The sequence below is a fragment of the Primulina eburnea genome, chromosome 8, assembly GCF_022965805.1.
Source record: "Primulina eburnea isolate SZY01 chromosome 8, ASM2296580v1, whole genome shotgun sequence".
Classification (NCBI taxonomy): domain Eukaryota; kingdom Viridiplantae; phylum Streptophyta; class Magnoliopsida; order Lamiales; family Gesneriaceae; genus Primulina; species Primulina eburnea.
The window spans coordinates 40378949-40402073 of NC_133108.1; the positions used below are offsets into that span (position 1 = coordinate 40378949).

A 23125-nucleotide genomic window follows, 5' to 3' on the forward strand; every position below is an offset into this window, starting at 1 on the left:
GGAGAACACAGTTCTTGTACCTAAGAAGTCGCTATAAAGCGTGCTGTTGTCAAAAGAGCTCATACTGCAAACATCCTAAAATGCTTCATCACAATCTTGTATTTAAATTTTTGTGAGGAATGTAAGACGGGGAAAAGAAGGAACGAATAGTTGGAAAGCGTCCTTTTATCAGTGTTTTCTTTTTAAAGTTTTTCTTCTGTTTCTTGTGTATATTCTTGCACAATAGGAGATTCCTGCAGCAGCTGTATCTCAATGATCCAATCCATAGTCAATGATGGTTTATATTCGTTGATGTATCGCTATGTTTGACTTGTTCGCTTCGGTATTTCAAAGCAAAAATATACTCATTATTCGTGTTAGTTACGTTTTTATAACAAATCAACAATACGTATAAGCGATGCATAAAGTAGCCATCTTATAAGCATCTCTCTCTTACTGCCAACAAATTCACAAGTACTGGGTTTGTGAGCCTCGCCCAATTGCTACCCGGAGTAACCCGTAAGAAAATACGTACACTTTTCAAACCAAAAAAAAACATATACAAACATATTAATTGCTGGCGAATATATGAATCATGTGATGGAATGACAATCAATATCCGAGGTAGTGGATCACTTCCATGGTCGAAGAGAGAGAACGACGATCAAGATAATAATCAACAAGAGCAAAATCCCGAAACAAGCCCATTTCCTAGTATTCTTTTGATGCTTCCTGGCTACCTCAAGCTGCTTGGCAGCCCCCCTGACATAGGAATTAGCCCTATTCACCTGACTCTCGATATCATCTAGCTGCTCCCCCTGGCTCTGCACTAAAACCGCCATATCCAAGAATACTTGGTGCAATTCCCTCAAGTTCCTCTCTATTTCCTTTACCGCATCATGCCTCTCTTGAATCTCCATTATAGTATCCAATACCTGCCCTCTTCCCTGTTGCTGTATCGCTTTCTGCAGAAAATTCTCGCTCTCGCCTGTCTCTATCAATCTATCCAAGATTTTCTCATCCGGGTTTTCCCCAGTCACTGTGTAGTATCTCCGCTGCACCGTCTCTCTATACTCGGAACCCATTTTCTGTCTCAGTTCATTGAACTTATTCATGGTTCCCTGGAGCTTTTTCCTCAAGCCATTGACGACAGAAGTTCGAGTCCGGTCTGATGAGCTTCCAGGGCCAGATCCAGGTACGCTGCGGTTGGCAGTGTTGGAGCGGTCCAACTCTTCCAGGCCGAGTTTAATGAGTTTCGCAGTTTTTAGAGTAGCAGAAACATCGGAATCCATCCGTGATCGGAGGCTCTTTATGGCTCCAGCGTTGTGCATGGTCTTGCTTTGCTCGTGCCCGGTCTGGAGCTGGACGTAAAGGGTCTCCAGGTCCTGGAGCTGGTCTTTGATTACCTGCACGTCCTGGAAGAAACTGTCCAGGTTTTCACCACCTGTTTCGGCGGAGCCGCTCATCTCTATGGTATGGGAATTCTGCGTCGGGGAATGGTTTTCTCCCCGAGAAAATGATCTTGATAGTAGATCATTCATGATTTCTCTTTATCAATTCTTCTTTCAGCTTATGATCTGAAGCTGTATATGTGATAACTAGATTGACATACGAATCGATTTGAACGTGAATTATTAATAGCATAATATGTTGAAAAATATGGTAAAATTCGGCAGGTTGAATGGGATAGAAATAAGACTTGTCAAATGAACGCGCCTGCCCGTTAGTTTCTTAGAAATATACCAGGTAAGACCTCAAGTTGCATAGAATGTTCCATCTGCCTTGTCTATGTCACCCATTTCATATTTCATATTTAACTATTTTTTTACGATATTATACAGAAAAGGAGTCTAAAATGGATACAAATACGAGAGATCTTCAAAGACACATTTAGACTGTTGTTGCAGCAGTTTCTGCTTTTAAAGAATTGATTAAATTTATAAATCATAACCAAGTGAGAAAATCAAAGTGAATAGTGTGTGAAAACATGTATAATAATTACTTTCGTAGAAGCGGAATCAGTATCTCATCACCAGCAGCAGCTAACGCAGAATTTGGATTTAAGAAACACCCAAAACTTGTTATTTTAAGCCAAAATATATAAATAGCTTTTTTTAGTAACTATAAACACTACTTTAACTAGTTTTCTGATGTTTTTTGCGAGAGGTTGAAACTTTAGTAAACATATACCTCTAGGATTTTATTACTATCCGATCAATGAACATCTGCAATTTGGCAAAAACTCGTATGAGACGGTCTCACGAGTCGTATTTGTGAAACAGATCTATTATTTTGGTCATCCATAAAAAAATATTACATTTTATGCTAAGAGTATTACTTTTTATTGTGAATATCGATATGGTTGACCCGTCTCACAGATTAATATCTGTGAGACGATATCACATAAGACTTACTCATGCAATTTTAGGTATTTATTTCGGATCTATGTTCCAATAATATTTTTGAATTGTAAATAAGAGGGCGTGCTGAATTAATTAAAGCATACTTAAATATTACTAACTAACCCTTTAGCTTTAAAAAATATTGCATAATTTCTATTTTCTTCAGCATATTAAATGTGATGGTAGATTTGTAAAAAAAATTATATCTAAATTAATGTAAATCATAATATAACCATACTTCTTCGATTTAATTTATCGTTACGATTGTGATTATCCCCATATTATGATGTCACGTCAAGACATGTTTATCGAAAAAAAAGTATATTTTTAAAATTATTAAAAGTCTATAATTATCAAAGCAATAAGATAATAGAAATAGCTGAAAGTCATCTCAAGCATTCAGTCATGAAGTCTTTGAAGCTTAATATATACTTGAAATTTATTATTGAAAGGATATTTTAAATTATTTTTTTTCATTGTAAATGTATTCTTTTTTGTTAATTATGTAATTATTAAATATTAGTGTAATATATAATTTTTTGAGTTAAAAGTATTTGACTCATGAAAAGTATCACCCACTTCGTCTCAATTATATAATTTTACTTTATTTTTCACACAAATTAAGAATGTTATTGGGAAAATAAATTATATAGACAAATTTCTAAATATATTGTTATTTAATGATATTGAGAAAAATATTATATAGATTAAATAGGGATGTATTAGATTTGAGTTAGGCATTTATTAAATAAACTACCCAATTCATATATAATATTTGCTTGTGCAATGATTTAAGCTTAATCAAAAGTGATCTTCAGTTGTATAACTAGGCAAAAACTTATGTGAGACGGTCTCACGGGTATTATTTGTGAGACGGTCTCACGGGTATTATTTGTGAGACGGATCTCTAATTTGGGTCACCCATAACAGAGTATTACTTTTTATGTTAAGAGTACTATTTTTTATTGTGAATATGGGTATTGTTGACCCGTCTCACAGATTATGATCCGTGAGACGGTCTCACATGAGACTCACTCGTATAACTAAAAACATTAATTATCAACTTGTAATAACTTTTAAATTGCAATATTAGATTAATTATTAATCACATAACTAACAATGTAACTTTTAAATTGCTTACGAATATTTATCTGTGAGACCGGTCAACTTTATCAATATTCACAATAAAAATTAGTAATACTCTTAGCATAAAAAGTAATATTTTTTCATGAATAACCCAAATAAGATATCCGGCTCACAAAATACGATCTGTAAGACCGTCTCACACAAGTTTTTACCAAGAAACAAATAAGAGGCCTGAACCGGTAATTAATCCATCGAAACTCGAAAATAAAACTCAACTCGCGATCATGCAACAAGAATGGTATTAATATCCTGACATGTTAGGCTCGGGAAGAAATTTTATGTAACATTTATGGGTAACAATATATGTATCGCCAATACAAATTTCTCATATATATTGATTATGAAAAGTAAAAAAAAAAAAGTTACAACGAATATTACAGATAATGATATAGATAGTGTAGCATAAGATCTCCTTAGACACGCAATTGCATGGATCGATACCAGGAGACATTTAAAAGAGGAAAAAACAACGTAATCTACAAATACTAGGTTGCCATTAAGTTTGATATTGATGTCTTCCACTGATTAAAAACAGTACAATGTCCGTGTTTTAAAGATTTCATGACCACCAAACATCAAATTTCAAAAGATGTACCACAATAATACCAACGCCTTAGTCTGATGATTTAAACATGTCTTATTACTGTGGGAATAGAAACGATCCCCACACAAAACCACATCATGATCATACATATATATATTACATGTCCGAATCTACCCGTGTCAACGACACAGCTTGACTCGGGAGAGAAACGAAACCAAACAGATACAGACCGGCAGAAGATAGATGTTTTATTTATGTTTTTAGATGATTTTCTCCTTTTAGGAGAAAGAAAATTAGCCAAGAATGAGTTGCCTTTTAGATTGGAAACCCGATACCGATTCCTATCCCAATATCAGCCTCATTTGGAAATGGCTGAAAAGAAGAGTTATGGAGATGATCGATACGGAAGGGAAGAAAAGTGCTAGCGTTTCCCTTTGAGAAAAGGTGACTGGTTGCTTCCGAGGTTGGACTAGAGGACCGATTTCCATCGGACTGCAGCACGATCGAAATCTGAGATTCTGCGGGCTGTGCGAGCCATTCCTCTTTCTCGTCATCATTTTTGGTCCCGATGCCCGAGTTCTTCGTGTTCAGGAAGCGGCCGCCGCTGCCTCTTGGACGGCGCATTGCGTGAAGATGACGGGATAAGTGCAGAAATGGCTGAAATTCGTAGAGAAATTATTTTAGAATGATATCTGATATCTTAAGATTTGAAACATGTAAGTATATATTGTGTCGAATAAACAAGAAGTGAAGAAAATAAAATAAGTTATCTACCAATATCTTTTATATATTTCACTAATGCATTCAATTAAATTAATATATTATTAATGGAACAATGTAATATATGGTACCTTGCGGGCTTTGGTGCGTTTGCGCTCCATCTCTGCCTTTGCCCGTGACTTTCTACGACGCAAGATTCCATTGTATTGCTTCGCGTTCACGAAAATCGGCCCTCCATCAATAGACATGCTCAACGGTAACATTATCCGCCCCTGAAAACGTACTAAAATTAAGGTAAATGAAATGCTTCGAGGGTAGAAAATATATAGAATTATTAACTGGATTGATATGAAAACTTATATTCTAGGATCTGGCTTTGTTGGAGTAAAAGAATTGGAGGAAACAAAGGACGAACCGCGATTTGAGTTCCATAAGGTGAGTGTGCTCCAATGCATTGCTCAGCAGAATGATGTTTTGAAAATACCTGTTTGAAAATTCGTTTGCAAGAAACAGGTCACAACAGATTCTAGCACCATTGTTTTCATTTTACTGATAAAACTATTAGTTGTGCGTACCAAAGATTGGCCGAATCCAAGCTCGAAATGCCCTTGATTTTCAGTTTGAGTTCGATTTTTCTCCCCGTTCTCAGTGGATTTGCAGTCATCACCAAAATCATACCCTACTTAACATGTGAAAGAAATGAGGCTTTTGAAAGCAACAAAATTATGTTCAAATCAACAGAACTTCCCTTTTGTAAGTTGTAACTTATGCCATATATGCCACTTTACTTGGAACCAAGCTCCGTTTTCAACTCGAAGCTAGTTAACATAATCTCAAATCTTGTATGTTTTTGCACTGTCTACTATATTGACTGAATACAACATTGCAATAAACTATTCATGTTTCGTACTAGATTAATATTAATTCTGGCCATACACATATGAAATAATATGAATTGTACACACGTAGTGCATGCATCCTCTAGAATTTATAACGTCTAATATAATTAACTACCTGAGAAAATAGTGAAATGAGTTGCATTTCCCTTTGCCATTTGAATTTCAGGTTGCGTCAATTTATTAGCCGCGGTGCAGAAATTATTGAGGTCGAGGCCGGTAGATGAAATTATCTTCGACTGGACGAAAGATTCGCAATATAGCGGTTCGGATCCAAGTCCAGGCCATCGAGGAACAGCGGATAACACACTGCCCCGATTGATGGGATTTGGAACATGGATCTCATCATGTTCTTTGAGGAATTCTGCGTGCATGGTCATGTTTAGCTTCAGTTCCTGCACTGATCATCATTCTTGATTTAGGTAAAACCCTAAAAAAGTACTTTCAGTCTTTAATAATTTCTAATTTCCTCAAAAAAATCTTTTTGTAATTTGTTTAGAAAAATATATTGTTCATCCATCTGTCAACATCTATTAAATTCCAAACTCGTTTTCTAATGGTGGTGCTTGTTCTATTTATTAGCAGTATACATAGTACTATTTAAATTATTAAGCAGATTAACAATTCTGAAAGTAACATATAAATAAATACTAGCTCATACTTCTTTCCAAACAAAAATACAGCTATAATTTTCTCAAATAAACACTTAAATCTATAAATATTTCGAAACCTAAATAGACATGAGCTTATTTTTTAAAAAAAAAACCAAATATTAAAATTTCCATTAAACAAAAATAAACCGAAAAAAATAAAACAGCATTCAACTCAAATAGATTCGATATAATGAATCATGATTGAATCAGTACTTCCCGATAGGAAAACCAGTATTTAATTAAATGGAAATTTTCCCATCGGGATCTGGAAACTTTCCAAAGTTGAAACAACACAGATATCTTCTTCTTTTTTTCTTAAAAAACACAAAAGAGAGGGGGACTATAATAGTAAATGAAGATAAAATCAAGTTGAATAATCTCACATTAATTCGTCAAGTTTAAAAAGAAATGTAAAATTTCGAATGACGCTTGTAACGCCCAGTGACCAAAGTATGAAACATCTGGCGTTGTTGAAACATCACATAATCGTTAAACAATTAGTCTCGTAGTATAACATAAATCAAAACAGTTTATTTCATAAATACCATTGTTTTTACAATGTAGAAATCCCAAAACATAATAAAACTTTTGGAAGCGTCTTATACTTAATTAAAACTTGAAACTAAAATAAACGAAACAATCTTAAGTGATCGTCTCTATCACCAGCCACAAAAATTCCTCTTGTTTTCTCATTCTCAACTTGTTCTTCAAACTTATCTCGGTAGGGGAGAATATTTTGAGAAATATCCAGCAAGTGAGGGTCGTTCGAAATACATAACAACATACATATATAATTTTTAAATATTTGCATAACATATCATAACTTGAATCGTAACGCGTAGTCATATTACGTAATCTTGACATCATAACATAAATCATAGTAAGCACCGAAATTTATCTCATTTTCATGGTTTAATGATATCAGTATCCTATATGTTAATCTTCTAAAGAGTGGGGACATGTCCTATATGTTAATCTTCTAAAAAGTGAGGTCATACAACGGTTATAATCTCACCGTATAAAGGTCATAGTTCGGAAATCTTTTAACATAACCAATCAAATCCTAACAGTGCTTGAACATATAATTTGACAAATCTTTAAGGAAATATATCATGAACAAAGAATTATGCTTGAGCAAAACTTTATAAAAACGGGAACAATTCATATAGGAATTATAATTTTAAAAAATAAGCCCACTTCAAAGAAAAAATGTGCCAAAATATCATACAAAATCCACTTACTTTAGTATTGCTTGAAAAACAATAAATGAACAAGCTGTAATTTGTCTCTAAAAAATCAATCACTTTGCAGAAATGTCTGCAACTTGTTGAATCGTTGGACCAAGCTTAAACTTTGACAGTACATTCACAAGTGAACTACATTGTGAACGATGAAGATCGGGTTTGAAATTCTTTTGGATCAGTTTATGGACGAAAAACAATATGTATATTATTCTCGCATAGAATGTGAGTAGTTTTATTGCGACTATTATATACAAAAACCGAACTGTTTGATGTGGCTGAATTTTGAATATGATCTTCAAAACATAAGTTGTTATATTCTGAACCATGAAGATTGGATTCAGAAAATTAAAGCAATGGAAATAATATCCCAAACTTGGACATAACTTTGCCTTGAAAAATCTCCAAATATGCTGCATAACCTTGACGATGCTATTCTCGAATTTAATATGCTTGAAATGTGCAAATTTTCAAGAATGACATAGGTGTGTATTTATAAGTGGAGTGGATATATATATATATATATATAAACATATCATCTTCATTTTAAATTTTGAACAAAGATCGAAATAGATCGTGATCCGTAGATTTAAATTTTATTCTTGGTTGCGGATAGATGTCTAATATCAGTTGATATTTTACATTTTTTTATCTTGAAATATATATCTTGATAAATATACACCAATTTGCAGGTTTTCACTACTAATTACACAAAATTTGCGTGTTTTCACTAATCACTACTAATTATGCATATTTATCCTGTATATCTTTCTAAATCTAACAAGTAACAACCTGCTTAATTAGCTCTTCATAAATTCACATTTCTTACCTAAAATTTGAATTCCACGATATATTACTGATTCTGCGACCAAATTATATTGTATAAATCCAAAAAAAATTCCACCAAAAGCCAAATTTCCACTCTGGATAATAATATCACTCAAAACAGTAATACCAAGAATCTGAAACAGAAGAAAAACTTCACTATTTCCAAAACAAATTCAACAATAAATTATATTTAATGATCAGGAAACTACCCAAAAAACCAAATAAAAAATACAGAAATTTGAAATATTTTTCTGAAACATAATTTTATTTTTAGATAGTATTAATAACTGAGACGAAAAGGGAAACTAAAGATTACAATTTACACAGACGCACGTACCTTAGCTAAAGTGGAATCAAACAGTCTTCTTCAGAGTGAAAAACAAAGCACAAATCTGTCGGTAAAATTTCAAACAGCAGCCATTGGAGAGAAGAGAGAGAGAGAAGCCAGAGAAAGGGTATGTATGTATAATGGTAGAAGGGCCAATCATATTTTCCTCTCATGCATTTTTGCTTTCTTTTATTTAATTTTATGCGTGGAATATTTAATATTATTTCTCTTTTTCTCCAAGCCTTTTGTTTCTTAATTATTTTAGTTTTGGGACAGTGTTCGTTGGTTTCTCTACGCATCCTCAATTATATGCTCCATTAAAGAAGAAGAGGGGTCGGGGATTAAAGGGGAAGACGACAAAACGGAGGGGCTTTGAAGGATGATTATCAAATAATTAACTGTTAATCTACTTCAAGTGGATTGATCCACTATATATATAAATAAATGAATTTTTTAAGATTGGATTTCTTGTTCTTTTCTATTTTATACTTTCGGTAATTAATTATACACTTTGTTTGTCAAATCAAAGCTTGAATAAATAAATTTGAATTACATAGATTTTAGTTAAAAAATTCTAGAATTTTTCTTTAGTATTATTTATTTTAAAATTCATCCGATAAAAAAAATAAAGAAAAAATACTTAAAAATTTCAAAACAAGAGGAAAAAAATTTGTCGCTCTCTTTTAATTTTGTTAAGATATATTTAATGTGTATAATGTATTTATTCTCGTCACATGAACGACAGAAGAGAATATCAGTGTCAAATAAATGTCATTCGGTTTAATGATTTCGGGAAAAAAAAAGATCAAGTTAATTGATGAAACTAAATTTTGACAAGTACAAAACTAAAAATCAAAAGAGTGGGTCTCATGTGAGATCGTCTCATGGATCCTAATCGGTGAGACGGGTCAACCCTACCCATATTCACAATAAAAAATATTACTCTTAACATAAAAAAATAATATTTTTTTATGGATGACTCAAATAAGAAATCCGTCTCACAAATACGACCCGTGAGACCGTCTCACACAAATTTTTGTCAAATCAAAAATAACAACTTATATGTCTAAAATTACAGGTTTTATTTTATGTTTCATACAAACAATGAAAAGGACAAATATATAACATATTGCTCCATAGACAACTCCGCTAATTAATAAATGTCGTTAATGAATTCATATGTTTTACATTACTTAAGACTTATATTAGCATATATAATGGATAATTAATATAAGGAAATCAGAAACAATTAAAGTTGGACAAAAGATTGTGTGACATCTTATATGAGATTGATATATATATATTATCGATATTTTAATTATTTTGTGAACCATGAATTTCAATTAAACTTTGTTATTAAGTCAAATTATTTAAGATGTATAAAAATCACGAAATTTAATATTTAAAAGAGTGTATAATACAATTAAAAAAAGACTATTTACTTTATATTTGCATAGAACCAAGTAGGCAACCAATAATGGACAAGTTGGATTTGAGTTGTATCAATCAATTATATCACTGTCTGAAGCTGTTTCCTTGACAAGTGGAGTACACATGCGGAGCAACAAAAAACGACAACTTTTAGTTCACAATGGATCTATTGGCCCCATATATAATATATACACATCCATATATGTATAAGTATGTATAATCGATAACATCATGCGTATAAATATTGTATATAGGAAATACAAAAACTTATGTGAGACATACAGATCGATCTCCAAGACACAAAAACTCATGTGAGTCAGTTTCATGGATCAATTTTTTAACCTAACTTGATTCATGAAAAAAATTATTTTCCACTTTAAATATGAATCGTGTTAATCCATGAGATCGTCTCACAAAAATCTTACTCAATAATAAGTAATGTGATAGGTCAATAATTTTTTCATTTAAAAAATTCGAAAGAAAGAAATCCAAGTTGAAACTTGAATGAGACTAATTGATCATCAATGAAAGGTTGATAAATATACACAAGAAAATAATATATTTTTCAGTTTTAATACATAATTTTTATATATTGAAGCTAGCTACTGCTTTCATGATATTCGGAAGACAATACAATAAAATGGCTCTAACGCGATGGACTATTAAACATAAGTCATTTTTCGACATTTCGAAGTAGCCATATATTGTCGTTCTGATGAGCTTTCTGTTGATTTTTCTGCAGCAGAGATATGGTAGCAACATATTTTTGCAGAGATCGTTTCACGGATCATAATCCGTGAGACGGGTCAACCCTACCCATATTCACAATAAAAAGTAATACTCTTAGCATAAAAAGTAATACTTTTTCATGGGTGACCCAAATAAGAGATCCGTCTCACAAATATGACCCGTGAGACCGTCTCACACAAGTTTTTGTCCTTGATAAAATATTGTATGGAGGTTCTACAATTTTTGAATATGATATAGTGTTTGGTAAAAGTGAATGATTTATTCTCGAATATTTATATTGCACACACAATTTTGTTAATCATACCAGTACCAGTTATATCAGCAGAAAGAAATTTATCGAAGTTGAAGTTAATCAAGACTCATATTCGATCAATAATATCATAAGATAAACTAAATAGCTAGTTATGTTGTTGATTGACAAAAAAATGACCCGACAATCGGATTACACAAATTCAATAAATATTTTTGCATCTAAAAAAGTTAAACAGATAGTATTTATGTAATTATTTAAATATTTATTGATTTTTTTTATATGTGATATACTTTTTATGTTGTATTTATGTAATGTTTATTATATTTATTATTTATTACTAACTAAACTTTGCCATTATTTATCGAGTTTTCGCTTCAAGTCATATCTAACATAGGTACGGATAACCTACACAATACCGATGTGTACCCCATTTATTTATAATATGAGAAATCATAATAATATTAGATTAAATGACAGACGTCATTCATTATTTAATTCAACTAATTAATTAAGTTTAGCTTTTCCGATCGCTAAATTAATATAATTTGTTTTTTAGTAAGTGTTTTGTGAGACAGACTCACATATTTTTATTTGTGAGACAGATATATTATATTCATATTTACGATAATAAGCAATATTTTTGACACAAAAATAGTATTTTTCATTAATGACTCAAATAAGAGATTCATTTCGCAAAATTGATTCGTGAGACCACCTCACAAAATATTTTGTGTTTGTTTACTTAATGCCCACTAAATTCTTCTAATGCCCAATGGTGGTCTGTGCCAAAAAATAAAAATAAAAAAAAATAAGCCAGCAATTAAATATTTTGTATTCAAACATTGTATCTAATGTAATGGTTGATTGGCTCATACTTAGGAAATTTAGTTACCGTTTTTTCGAATGTCGGGTTTAAGGATACTCGGATGAATTGAGGTATCATTAACTTAGGAGGGACTAAAAATTTAGTCGAAGTCATAATTTTGTTAAGATATTTATCGGAAAAAATATGGCAAAAACTTGTGTGAGACGGTCTCACGGGTCAAATTTTGTGAGACGGATCTTTATTTAGGTAATCCATGAAATAATATTGCTTTTTATGCTAAGAGTACTACTTTTTGTGGTGAATATGGGTAGGGTTGACCCGTCCCACAGATTGATATCCGTGAGACGGTCTCACATGAGACCTACTCAAAAAATATTTGGCAGACTAAAAATCCCATCCATTGGCTGACATATAAAATACCGTACCATTGATGTCCACTGTCTTGTTTAAAGAATTTTATTTTGGTCGATGAATTCTATATATTCTTTCTTGTTATATCCCACCAAGTGACAATGACCCACACACACACACACACACACACACACACACATATATATATATATATATATATATATATATATATATATATTATCGATCACTTTTTTTTTGTATTTTTATTCACATATTTACTCTTATAATTACTTTCTCAATATATATAAACTTTTTTGATCCCCGAACTTAAACTTTTCCCACGAGTTGTAAAAATTTGTAAATTTAAGAAATTTTAATATTTTTATGAGTAGGTCTCTTGTGAGACGGTCTAACGAATCTTTATCTGTGAGATGAGTCAACCCTACTGATATTCGCAATAAAAAATATACTATTAACATAAAAAATAATATTTTTCATTGATAACCTAAATAAGATATATATCTCACAAAATGCGACTCGTGAGAACGTCTTACATAAATTTTTCCTTATTTTTATAAAGTATTTATTCATATGATATTAGAGCTTAATTAGATCGATCATATTTTTTTTTTCCAAATTTAGGCATAATTGCTCTCATTGTTACATCCCTTACGTAGGGGTGAGTATTCGGTTAATTCGGTTATCGACCGAACCGAATTAGCCATAATCGAACCGAATCAAAATATTTGTCATAACCGAATTGACCGAATTATTTTTTATAACCGATGAAAACTTAACCGAATTAAAATCGGTAATTCGGTCGATGACCGAATTAACCGATTAGTTTAAAAAAAATTGTGATTTAACTTTAATTATATATGTAATTTTTTTTAAACACTATAGTTTACCCAAATGCATAAAAACATAAAATTACGTAGATCACAAATTTATAAATTTTATTTGAACACAATTAATACATATTATATCGATTTTAAAACTAAAAATTAAAATATTTATAAAAATTGATAAATAAATTTTTATTAAATAATAATATTTATTATATCGGTTATTTCGGTTAACCTATTTCAAAATTTTGAAACCCGTAACCGAACCGAATTTCCGAAATAACCGAACCGAATTTCTGAATTGGCTCGGTTCGGTCGGTTAGTTCGGTTTAACCGAAATCTTGCTTACCCCTACCCTTACGTGAATGATTCTTATTTCTCAACACTGAATTAATATGGGATGTCTTCCACCAATTTAAAATGTATAGGAGGTTTTCTAATTTAAGTATTTTCCTTTGGATTTAATTTTGTGAATACTTAAATATTTTTTTAAAAAAAATTGCATATTAAGGTAACCAAAAGTGAATATATACTGTTCGCGAGCTCGAAATTTCGTCCCTAATGGATTATCATTTATGTATACACATATATAAAGCGATATTATAGTAATATATACATAATTTCCAAACATTTTTTTTCTATAAATGTTAGTTTTCCGTAAAATTAGTTGATATATGAATGAACGTATATATTTAATTTATGTACATTCTGAAGCCAACTAAGAGCAAGTAATGGTTAGTGAATTGGGAGTAGGGGCCCCGATTAAATCTCTCGATCCACTTCTAAAAGCAGATAATATGGTGGTGCAAAAGTTTCTGTCTTTTATTTTTCAAATTTTATTCTTTTTTACCCACTTTCTAATTTTCTAATGATCGATCCTTTTTGAATATTTCCCAAAATTAAAAAAATAAATAAAAAGTGATCCACGAAATGTTAATATGCATGACACTTGTAGCAGCCACCCACACTGAGATATATATACACACACACAAACATTAGTGCACCGACGCATGCGTTACGTGCTTGTATAATATTTTTTTATAATTCATTTGATTTATATTTAAATGAGGATCAAAATATAATTATAAGAAATAGTGAGAGATTATACTATAATTTTGATATAAAAATTTAAAAAATAAATTGAAAAATAAAAGAATAAAAAAAATGATCTCAGTAAGAGTTGAATCTATAACCTAAACTCAAAGAAGTAATGACTCTATCTGCTGAACTATATATAAAAAGCTTTCGACTAAAACTTCTTCCATCATAATGCAAAAAGCTTCATAGTTTATGAAACAGACATATTGTCCCTAATTGAAGATGAGTCGATCCTCGAGAATTATGTTTATCTACAAAATAGAGGTATAAAAAAATTTAGTTAATATATTTGCTATAAACCGTACAATTTAGTAGAATCTTTTTAACAAAATAATGATATATATCAGATTCTTTTGTGATGGGGACCAAAAAAAGATAGTGGGAGGATCCTTTCTAAATCATATTAACTATATAATATAAAATAATAGATATAATTAACAACAACCACCCATTAATTATAAGAGTATTAATTATAACTTATAAGAGTATATATGTATCTTGTGAGACGATCTCATGAATATTTATCTGTGAGATGGGTCAACCCTACAGATATACACAATAAAAAGTATTACTTTTAACATAAAAAATAATATTTTTTCATTGACGACCCCAATAAGAGATCCATATCATAAAATACGACTCGTGAGACCGCTTCATACAAGTTTTTGTCAATTATAAATTGGTCAGATACCTGCATTAATAGTAAAAAAAATTAATGAAATTTAATATATTTAGTGGCAAGTGTAAGTACTGGCAGGCTATTTATTCTTCCTTTATTTATTATTTGATTGAATCGTGTAGATTAATGGGGTTATGTATAGTAACAACTTTATAATATTGTCCTACTAATATTTTCTTTTTCATTTGAAAATATTCACTTAATTTATGCATGTGCACATCCAGACATTTATTGGATTGATAAATATAGAAAATTTGTACATTCAATAAGTCAGCAACATCTTATCGGTGTTCACATAAGTGTGCAGGGTGAGTGTGAAACGTATTAAAATTATATATATAGTCAATTGGGGAAATTAGCTAGTCAATTTTTAATAAGACTCAAACTTATAAAATTCCAAAATAAAGAAGAGCAAACTCTATTATATATGCAAATTGGATCACGATTTTTGGTTAGATTCATGGGTCTTTTCTTATTAAAAAATTTTAAAATCATATTTAAGTTTTTCCAACATGGGGCTTAATATGTTTTATTAACATTTTTTTTCAAAGTGATTTAGGTTTTGTATATATGTATTAATATTTTATATAACAATTATAACATTATATATAAATGACGATGATAACGACGATGTTCTTGTTAATATGGCGTTGAAAGGCCAAAAATGTCCTTGAGTTTTATGATGATAAAAATACCAAGTCGGTCCGGATCGGGAAATCTTCATTTCTAACCGGTCTGCTTGTGTCCGGTTCGACTATTTATAATATTTTTTTAAAAAAGAATATATAAACTCTTTCTTCTTCAAAAGCAATATGTAGAAAGTATGAAACTAACAGTGTGTTTGCCAACCAGGATTTAAGAGGATTTCGTGAGATTTGGAATTGGATTTGGAATTGGATTTAGAATTGGATTTGGAAATTCAAGTATTTGAAATTCTATTTGATGTTTGGTTTAAAATTTAAAAATGGTATTTACAAATCCATTTTTTATTTGGAGAAAAAAGGATTCGAATTTGGAATTTTAAAATTTTACTAAACTATCCTTAGAAATCATATAAACATAAATAACTAAAAAAAATTTAAAAATTAATAATTCTTCTCTATTATTGTATTTATAAATTCAAAAATTAATTATTATTTATTAATCATAGTGCACATAAAATAATAATTAAAAAATCATCAAACAACTTCAAACTTTCACATGAAATTAATTATTAAACATAAAAAGAGGTTTTCGTAATTACTATAATTTTTATTATATTAATCAGTAAATAACACAAGAAACTTGTAAAATTTAAACGAAATATTTCAACTTCTAAAAAAAGTTAAAAGGAAAAAAAATATAACCATTTAGAAATTTTTGGTGTAGAATGATGTATTGATAAAAAAGTAATTTATGTTTTTAAAATCTAAATCCCACCAAATCTTATCAAATTTGATGGGATTTGGATATACTTGTAGAAATCCCATGAAATCTTAAGCAAATCCGAATCCTTTTTTTTTTTAACATCTTTCCAAACAGTAAAAATAGGAATTGAAAATCCAAATCTCATGAAATCCTCCCAAATCCGGGTTGCCAAACACATGGATGACAACTTAAGAGATATGCTTCTCATTTTATAGATTTTTTTTCTTTTTTTTCACTAAAATTTCAACGTGGGATTATGAATATTACCTTCCAATGCTTATGCAATGTCTCACATGCTAGTCTATAAAAATGAGAAATAAATCTCTTAAATTCCTTAAATTGTCATATCTAATAATTTCAACACAGAAGTCACTTTCATTTTAACATTTTCTTTTAAAAACAATACTACGACCAGTCAGGTTGCATGTTTTCTACCCGTAAATGGAACCGAACCGCAAGGTCTCAGGTCAAACCTGTTGGCCACGGACTGGTTCTGGTTCGGATCTAGGTCAGACCCGGCCCTTGGCCAAGTATAATAACGACACGTTTTCAAAAAGCTAAAAAACAAATTACAGCACCTTGTATATAGAAATTAAACAAGCGATTTTTTTGTCCTGAACGAAGGGGGACAAAAACACTTGATAGCCAGAAAAGAAGTCATTTTAGCAAGTATTTAAAGTAAATGACCATCTCCCTGGTCTCAGCTGAGTTATAGACCATTTCTCGGTTTATGCGTATCATCCTTATGTCCGATGGGACGACCCAGGTGAGAAATCTTCCTTGTGTTTAGCCCAATGTCGCGCACAACTCGGAGATAGCATCCCATCTCATGTCCAAATGCAGGCATTGCCTTATATTAGCATCCTCCAATTATTGTTGTACTTAACTAGCGTACCCCAAATTTTAGTCTTTAGACTCTTCATCGGTTTATTTCATCTTACTTATGTGGGCATTGCCCCCATGATAGGATGGATGGTCAAGATTTGTCCATGTATATGTAGGACCCACAATTTTTTTTTGAAATTGTATGTTTGGCAAGATCTTGGCCATCCATCCTCTCATGGGGGCAATGCCCACATGGGTAGGATCTCATTAACCCTCTTCATCCTCTTGCAAGATATGGTTTATGGGCTTGGGTTTCGGATTTCGAGTTGGGCCTCTGAATGTAACATATCTAAACAACAAAAGTTTAGATATTATATGTAATTTTTTAAAAAAAATTGTTAGATCTTGATTTGACATATCATTTGTATATGAAATCAGAGTGTTGATGAATATTAATCATCTAATGAATTCAAAATTTTTTAGCTTGCATTTGTATAAAAAGGATTGTAATTAAACAAGTATTTTAACTCCATAAGTAGAATTACAATATTGTTAATGGGATACGTTTGTATTTAGTTAGTTCCATGTTCTCCCATTCATGAGTTTAGATTGCATATGGATTAATAGATAACGATTAAGGATTCAAATCTACGATCTTAAATCCATTGTGTGTGTGGGTAAATTTACTTTGTAGAGGATTTTAAATTCTTTATTGGGCCAAGAAAAGGTTAAACTAAGCCCACTAAAATCTTATTATATTTGTTGTATTTGTTTTAACCACAAGACCAGTTCTTATTTGGATAAAAATTTGTGTGAGATGGTCTCACGGGTCTTATTTGTGAGACGAATCTCTTATTTGTGTCATCTATGAAAAAGTATTATTTTTTGGAAATTCGTCAACGTTAATTTTGTACTCAATAGTCACGTATTTCATACCGTCATTTCAAAATCATTCCTTAAAGTCTCATAAAATCTCACACGTAAATCAAGTCATCCGTCCAAGACATATTTTGGAAGGATTTTTGAGAGAGAAGAATGCACGTAACAAACCTTATTTACTTTACTTAACCATAATAAAATGATTTAAGATTATCTAGATTAATGGTATGGACTTTTAAAAATAAAATAGTCATTAATCAAAATTTCAAACCATTTTTTTTAAAATAAATGTTATTCAAGGAAGAAAAGGTCAAATCTTGAACAAAAAGAGAGAACTCAGCAAGTTTTTTTTTTTGGGTCATAATCGGAGAAAGGTACAAGAGCAACTCATTTATTTGTTTGCCTCTGCAAGTGGACCGACATGCTAAAATAGGAATTACAATGGACATATTTACCAATTATAATGAAGACAAAAAAATGTTATAAATCTGTGGTTTTAAACAATTTTTTTCACCATGAATTTTTTTAATAAGTAAAATAAAGGATTAATTAACATTGTATTAATTTGGTCATCCGTTACTATTTCTCAAAATTTTACTTTTATACGCATATATTGTTTGAAATATCTGAAAGTCGAGGCTTAAGTATTCGAAGAACGATGCATGAAATTTCAGGTATATATTCTACTTATTAAAAGTTCAATTTTTTTTTTTGAAATTATAAACATTTCAAAGTTATTCTCTATTATTTGTGTAAGTTAATTAACTTTTTTCAATATTTATTTTCACGTTTACATTCTTAAATTGGCCGAAAACATCCGAAACTACTGGGATTTAGCCTCTAAACCTTAGACCAAATAAAAAGATTGCGACAACGTGCGCCAATAATTGCGTTACTCAAAATAAATAGAGAATTTGAAGTCATCTCTTTGCACATCTCTCTCTCTCAGCCACCGCCGCCGTCATGGACAAACTTGCATCCGCCCTTTCACACCCCTCAATCTTCACCTCAGATTTAGTCGTCCCGACCAAGGTCGCCTTCCTCGGCCATCGCAGCTCCTCTTCCATCTTCATCACCACCTCACCTTCCTCCTCCACATCCTCCTATCAGTCGGATGATCTGGAGATGCTACCAATCAAACCGAACCGCCACAGCTACACTTCGCTGAAGGAACTCTTGCCCTCAGTCGCGGTCAACTCCCCCAAGCCAAGTGCGCTCCACTTACCCCATCCAGGACCCGACATCTGCATCCGGAACCGTCTCGTGAAGCAGGCAGCGTGGGCCTACCTCCAGCCCACGTACACTTCGCCCGGACCCTCCGGTGGTAGCTTCTTCCACTGCTTGTGGCCGCGAGTCGCCGCCGTATTCGACTTCCTCTGCCGCAACGTTAGGATGGCCTTCGATCGGACCCTCCGGGCTTTCCGGATGTGTAGCTCCAGATAACATCAAAGGATATGCGGTAACTGATCCTGATTCGTTTCCAAAAACCACATATATGTACAATTTTTTTTAATTTCTTTTCAATTTTCGTCTTATGTAATCGCAAATTGAAATTTTTGTATGTGTTCAATAAGTTCCAAACAAGAAAAGGAAATAGAACATACATACAGAAAATAAACAAATAATTAATGTACATTTTCGTTTTCTCCGTTTCTTGGCACCACCCACACCATATTTGCTAATTCAAAGCTGATTTTCTACAAGCCCATAATTAATAAAAACATGCGAATCAAGAATAAATGACATCCTCCGGTCGAATGAAATGTTTATGATTCCGGAGTTTAGAATGGGTGTATGGTCCCGGCACCCATCGCTTGTCGGGGCTGTTCCTCTTGAATAATCGGGACAGCTTGGACGGCGGGGTCGGCGGAGGAGCCGCCACTGAGCGCTGATCATACATGACAATCTGGTAGAGGTTGAGTTGTTAGACCATTGTTAGAATTGATGGCGACAGCAATGGCGGTAGAGTAGATGCTATATGTGGGGCGGTGCCTTCACAGGATCTCAGCCATTGATTTTATATGGTGATTAAATTTGGGCCTTTGATCACTTCATGGGGTGTATGTGTGTTTAAATCTGGACCTTTGATCATCTCATGGGACAGTGCCTGACAAGATAGGGTGAAATAAACCACAGCAATGGGCCTGTGACCTGTGAGGGATTGCCTAATTTTGTGGTTTGAATGCACATGATTTGTCGTCATTTCCAACACAATTTCATTTGTTAATTAACTCATTGGGCATCTGATTTTATATTCTCGCATATTATGTGAGATTCAACGTATTATATTCTTTTGAATTTTTTAAAAAAAATTAAAATAACATGTTAACGAGATTCTTCACTTGAGATATTATCCGAAAAATACATCTAATGATCAAGTTTAACTTATTAAACCTAAATAACCTATGTTTATTAAGGTAGTGTCGAATTATATATTATCCTAAAAATACATCTAATGATCTTGAAATGTAGGATATTCTTTACTATGCAAGAATAACAAAAAATATATAAATTATATCAAAATTTCATTTTTTTCATGTCTTTTTATATTAATTATATTCTACACTTTAAATTCGTCTAAATAAATATTACTGACAAAATTTAATTATAAGTGTACCTCAATGGGTGGTGGTCTGATGGTAGATTGGGAGGAGGCGGATTGTAAAAATTGAAGAATCTTAGTGGAACCCAATTCAGTGCAATTATCCCAAAAATAGATTGCTAAATTCCATGCCCTCTCCTTAAATTCCAGTAAGCTTCTCTCAATATCTACCTCGTGCTTCCTTACACAAGGCCGCAACATACTTTCGTAGATAAATCCACTTCCCTGTAAAAACCTAAATTAGTTCAAATGTTCTTAAATTTTTTGTAAAAAAAAAGTGTTCTTTTAATTTTTAATAAAAAAAATTAGGCGGGCTGCGGTTGGTCTGAGTTGGAAATTTAGTGGTCCGCCAAAACGACGGGATGACCCTACCCGCCAGCCCGACTTGACAAGTATGTAGAGTTGGTGTCTTTACTCTTTACCTTGGTTTTTGGATACCACAAAAAGATGAAGAGTGCCAATTTCATCTCACCATATATTGGGATCCTATGGAAAGAATATTCAAGTGATAAATAGTAAGGAACAACAAAATTAAAGAGAGTAACCAATTGAAAATTATTCAAATTTATGTTAAACTACAACAAAACAAAAACACGATAGAATATACATACCACGAAACCAAAACATCGCCAACTTTCTCAAGAATTGTCAATATCGCGACAATTATCCTGCAAAGAATACATGATACACAAATATATTTAATAAGAGGAAAAAACTTGTGTGAAACGGTCTCACATATCGTATTTTGTGAGACAAATCCTCTATTTGGATCATTAATGAAAAAATATTACTTTTTATGCTAAGAGTATTACTTTTTATTGTGAATATCGATATGGTTTATCTGTTTCACAGATAAAGATTCGTGAGACCGTCTCACAAGAGACATTCTCTTAATAATAAAAATGATGTGGAAGATCAAGAATGATGCCATATTATAATAGTGCTAATAAAAAAAATTATACAAGATACTGAATTATTACGTTTCAGATTTACAATAATATAATTCTTTTTTGTATATATAATTTTATTTTCTATTTCACATACATACGACTTTCGTGGAAGAATAAATAAATAATTGTGTTCTTTTATTTAAATACATATTTATGGTCCGTTTCTTCCCCCACCCACATAAATTAAGATTATAAAAAAGAAAGTAGTTGTCTAGTTCAACTAAAAGAAACAGAACTAGTATATAATAATCAGTCTATAAAACTACTTTATTATAGAAACATTTTACTTTAAAATATCATTAGATTGGTTCAACGTTTCTAAACATTATTAACTCTCAACATGTCAACAAAAACGTGTATGAGACGGTTTCACGGATTGTATTTTGTGAGACTGATATCTTATTCGAGTCATCCATAAAAAATATTAGTTTTTATGCTAAGAGTATTACTTTTTATTATGAATATCGGTAGGGTTGACTCGTCTCACAGATAAAGATTCGTGAGACCGTCTCATAAGAGACATGCTCTTAATTAATTATGGTCAAAAGGATAATTATAACGATTTGTAAAATTATTTTGCACTCCGTTTAATCATAATATTACACTTTCAATAAAAGAAAATTGGGAAGAATTTGATGGGGAATGCATGCTTGCTTACCAATACTGACACCAAAACCGGAGTTCTTGAATCTCGACTCCATTTTTCTCCATGGATTTGAAGCACAGCAACGCAGGATAAGCGTATCCAAGAACCAATCTAATCACAACAAAACCCAATTAATGAATTCCAATAGATTAATTTTCCCATTAAAGAAAAAGGATCGAATAAAGCAAAAGGAAGGCTTGAAACAGATCGTCTAGTCGACTGCCAAAAAGCAAAAGGATTTACATACATTAAACAGGCGGTGACGAATTCCCCGATCATCTTCAACACACTCCAAAACAAATTAAAGAGAAAGGTCAATATATAGTTTGGCGAATTTCAGTATTTATGAACAATTTGTACCATACAGATTACTTACATATGTATGTATTTTCAGCTGTTAATTATGTGCAGGCGGTGGACCGAAACACATGGAGCACAAAAATGTTCCAAGTCAATGAAAACATCAATTTACTGAAAATTAAAAAATATCAGAAATGAAATGAATTTGCCTCAAAAACTAATCAGAAAATATTATTCAAAATAATTTTACCTCTGCAGATTGATTAGAGGAAGAATCCTTCAATTTGTGAAATGAAAAAAGAAAATCCCAGAAATGAAGTGGCAAGAATTAGTAGAGAAGATAAAGATTGAAATAAAAATATAATGGAGAAGATGGCGAGAGAGAGAGGAAGGTAATCGAGTGAAGGGGTTTCTTGGCACAGACGCCTCCTCCTTTATTTTACACATAACTCATGTGATGGTTTCTTTTTTTTCTTTTCTTTTTTTTCCATTTTAAGGTTGTTTGAAGGTAACAGTTGGTCGCCGATGAGGGTGATTTTGTCTTTT

At 31.7% G+C, this 23125-nt stretch overlaps 3 protein-coding genes across 9 annotated transcripts; all 3 read right to left on the bottom strand.

Annotated features, from left to right (window-relative positions):
• Window positions 1-341: 341 nt before the first annotated feature.
• On the bottom strand, window positions 342-1665 carry LOC140837979 (syntaxin-121-like). Its single transcript, XM_073204063.1, has one exon. The coding sequence runs from the start codon at window positions 1518-1520 to the stop codon at window positions 612-614; it is 909 nt and encodes a 302-aa protein (XP_073060164.1). The 5' UTR covers window positions 1521-1665; the 3' UTR covers window positions 342-611.
• A 2631-nt stretch (window positions 1666-4296) lies between these two features.
• Window positions 4297-8929, bottom strand: LOC140839744 (nuclear transcription factor Y subunit A-10-like). Of its 3 annotated transcripts, none has more exons than XM_073206673.1 (6): window positions 8747-8929; window positions 5806-6087; window positions 5367-5473; window positions 5207-5275; window positions 4923-5063; window positions 4297-4728 (listed from the first exon to the last, which is right to left on the bottom strand). In XM_073206673.1, the coding sequence occupies exons 2-6, from the start codon at window positions 6065-6067 to the stop codon at window positions 4387-4389; spliced, it is 921 nt and encodes a 306-aa protein (XP_073062774.1). In that variant the 5' UTR covers window positions 6068-6087; window positions 8747-8929; the 3' UTR covers window positions 4297-4386. The 3 variants fall into 3 exon arrangements, with proteins under 3 accessions (XP_073062774.1, XP_073062773.1, XP_073062775.1); XM_073206672.1 differs by having other exon boundaries at window positions 5806-6082; window positions 8747-8926; XM_073206674.1 differs by having other exon boundaries at window positions 5367-5470; window positions 5806-6082; window positions 8747-8918.
• Window positions 8930-18909: 9980 nt separating this feature from the next.
• Window positions 18910-23079, bottom strand: LOC140839745 (putative HVA22-like protein g). Of its 5 annotated transcripts, none has more exons than XM_073206678.1 (8): window positions 22830-23079; window positions 22656-22673; window positions 22527-22558; window positions 22292-22390; window positions 21295-21351; window positions 21106-21169; window positions 20699-20908; window positions 18910-19987 (listed from the first exon to the last, which is right to left on the bottom strand). In XM_073206678.1, the coding sequence occupies exons 3-8, from the start codon at window positions 22556-22558 to the stop codon at window positions 19811-19813; spliced, it is 639 nt and encodes a 212-aa protein (XP_073062779.1). In that variant the 5' UTR covers window positions 22656-22673; window positions 22830-23079; the 3' UTR covers window positions 18910-19810. The 5 variants fall into 5 exon arrangements, with proteins under 5 accessions (XP_073062779.1, XP_073062778.1, XP_073062777.1 ...); XM_073206677.1 differs by having other exon boundaries at window positions 22527-22568; window positions 22830-23078; XM_073206676.1 differs by having other exon boundaries at window positions 22656-22750; window positions 22830-23078.
• Between the last annotated feature and the right edge of the window lie 46 nt (window positions 23080-23125).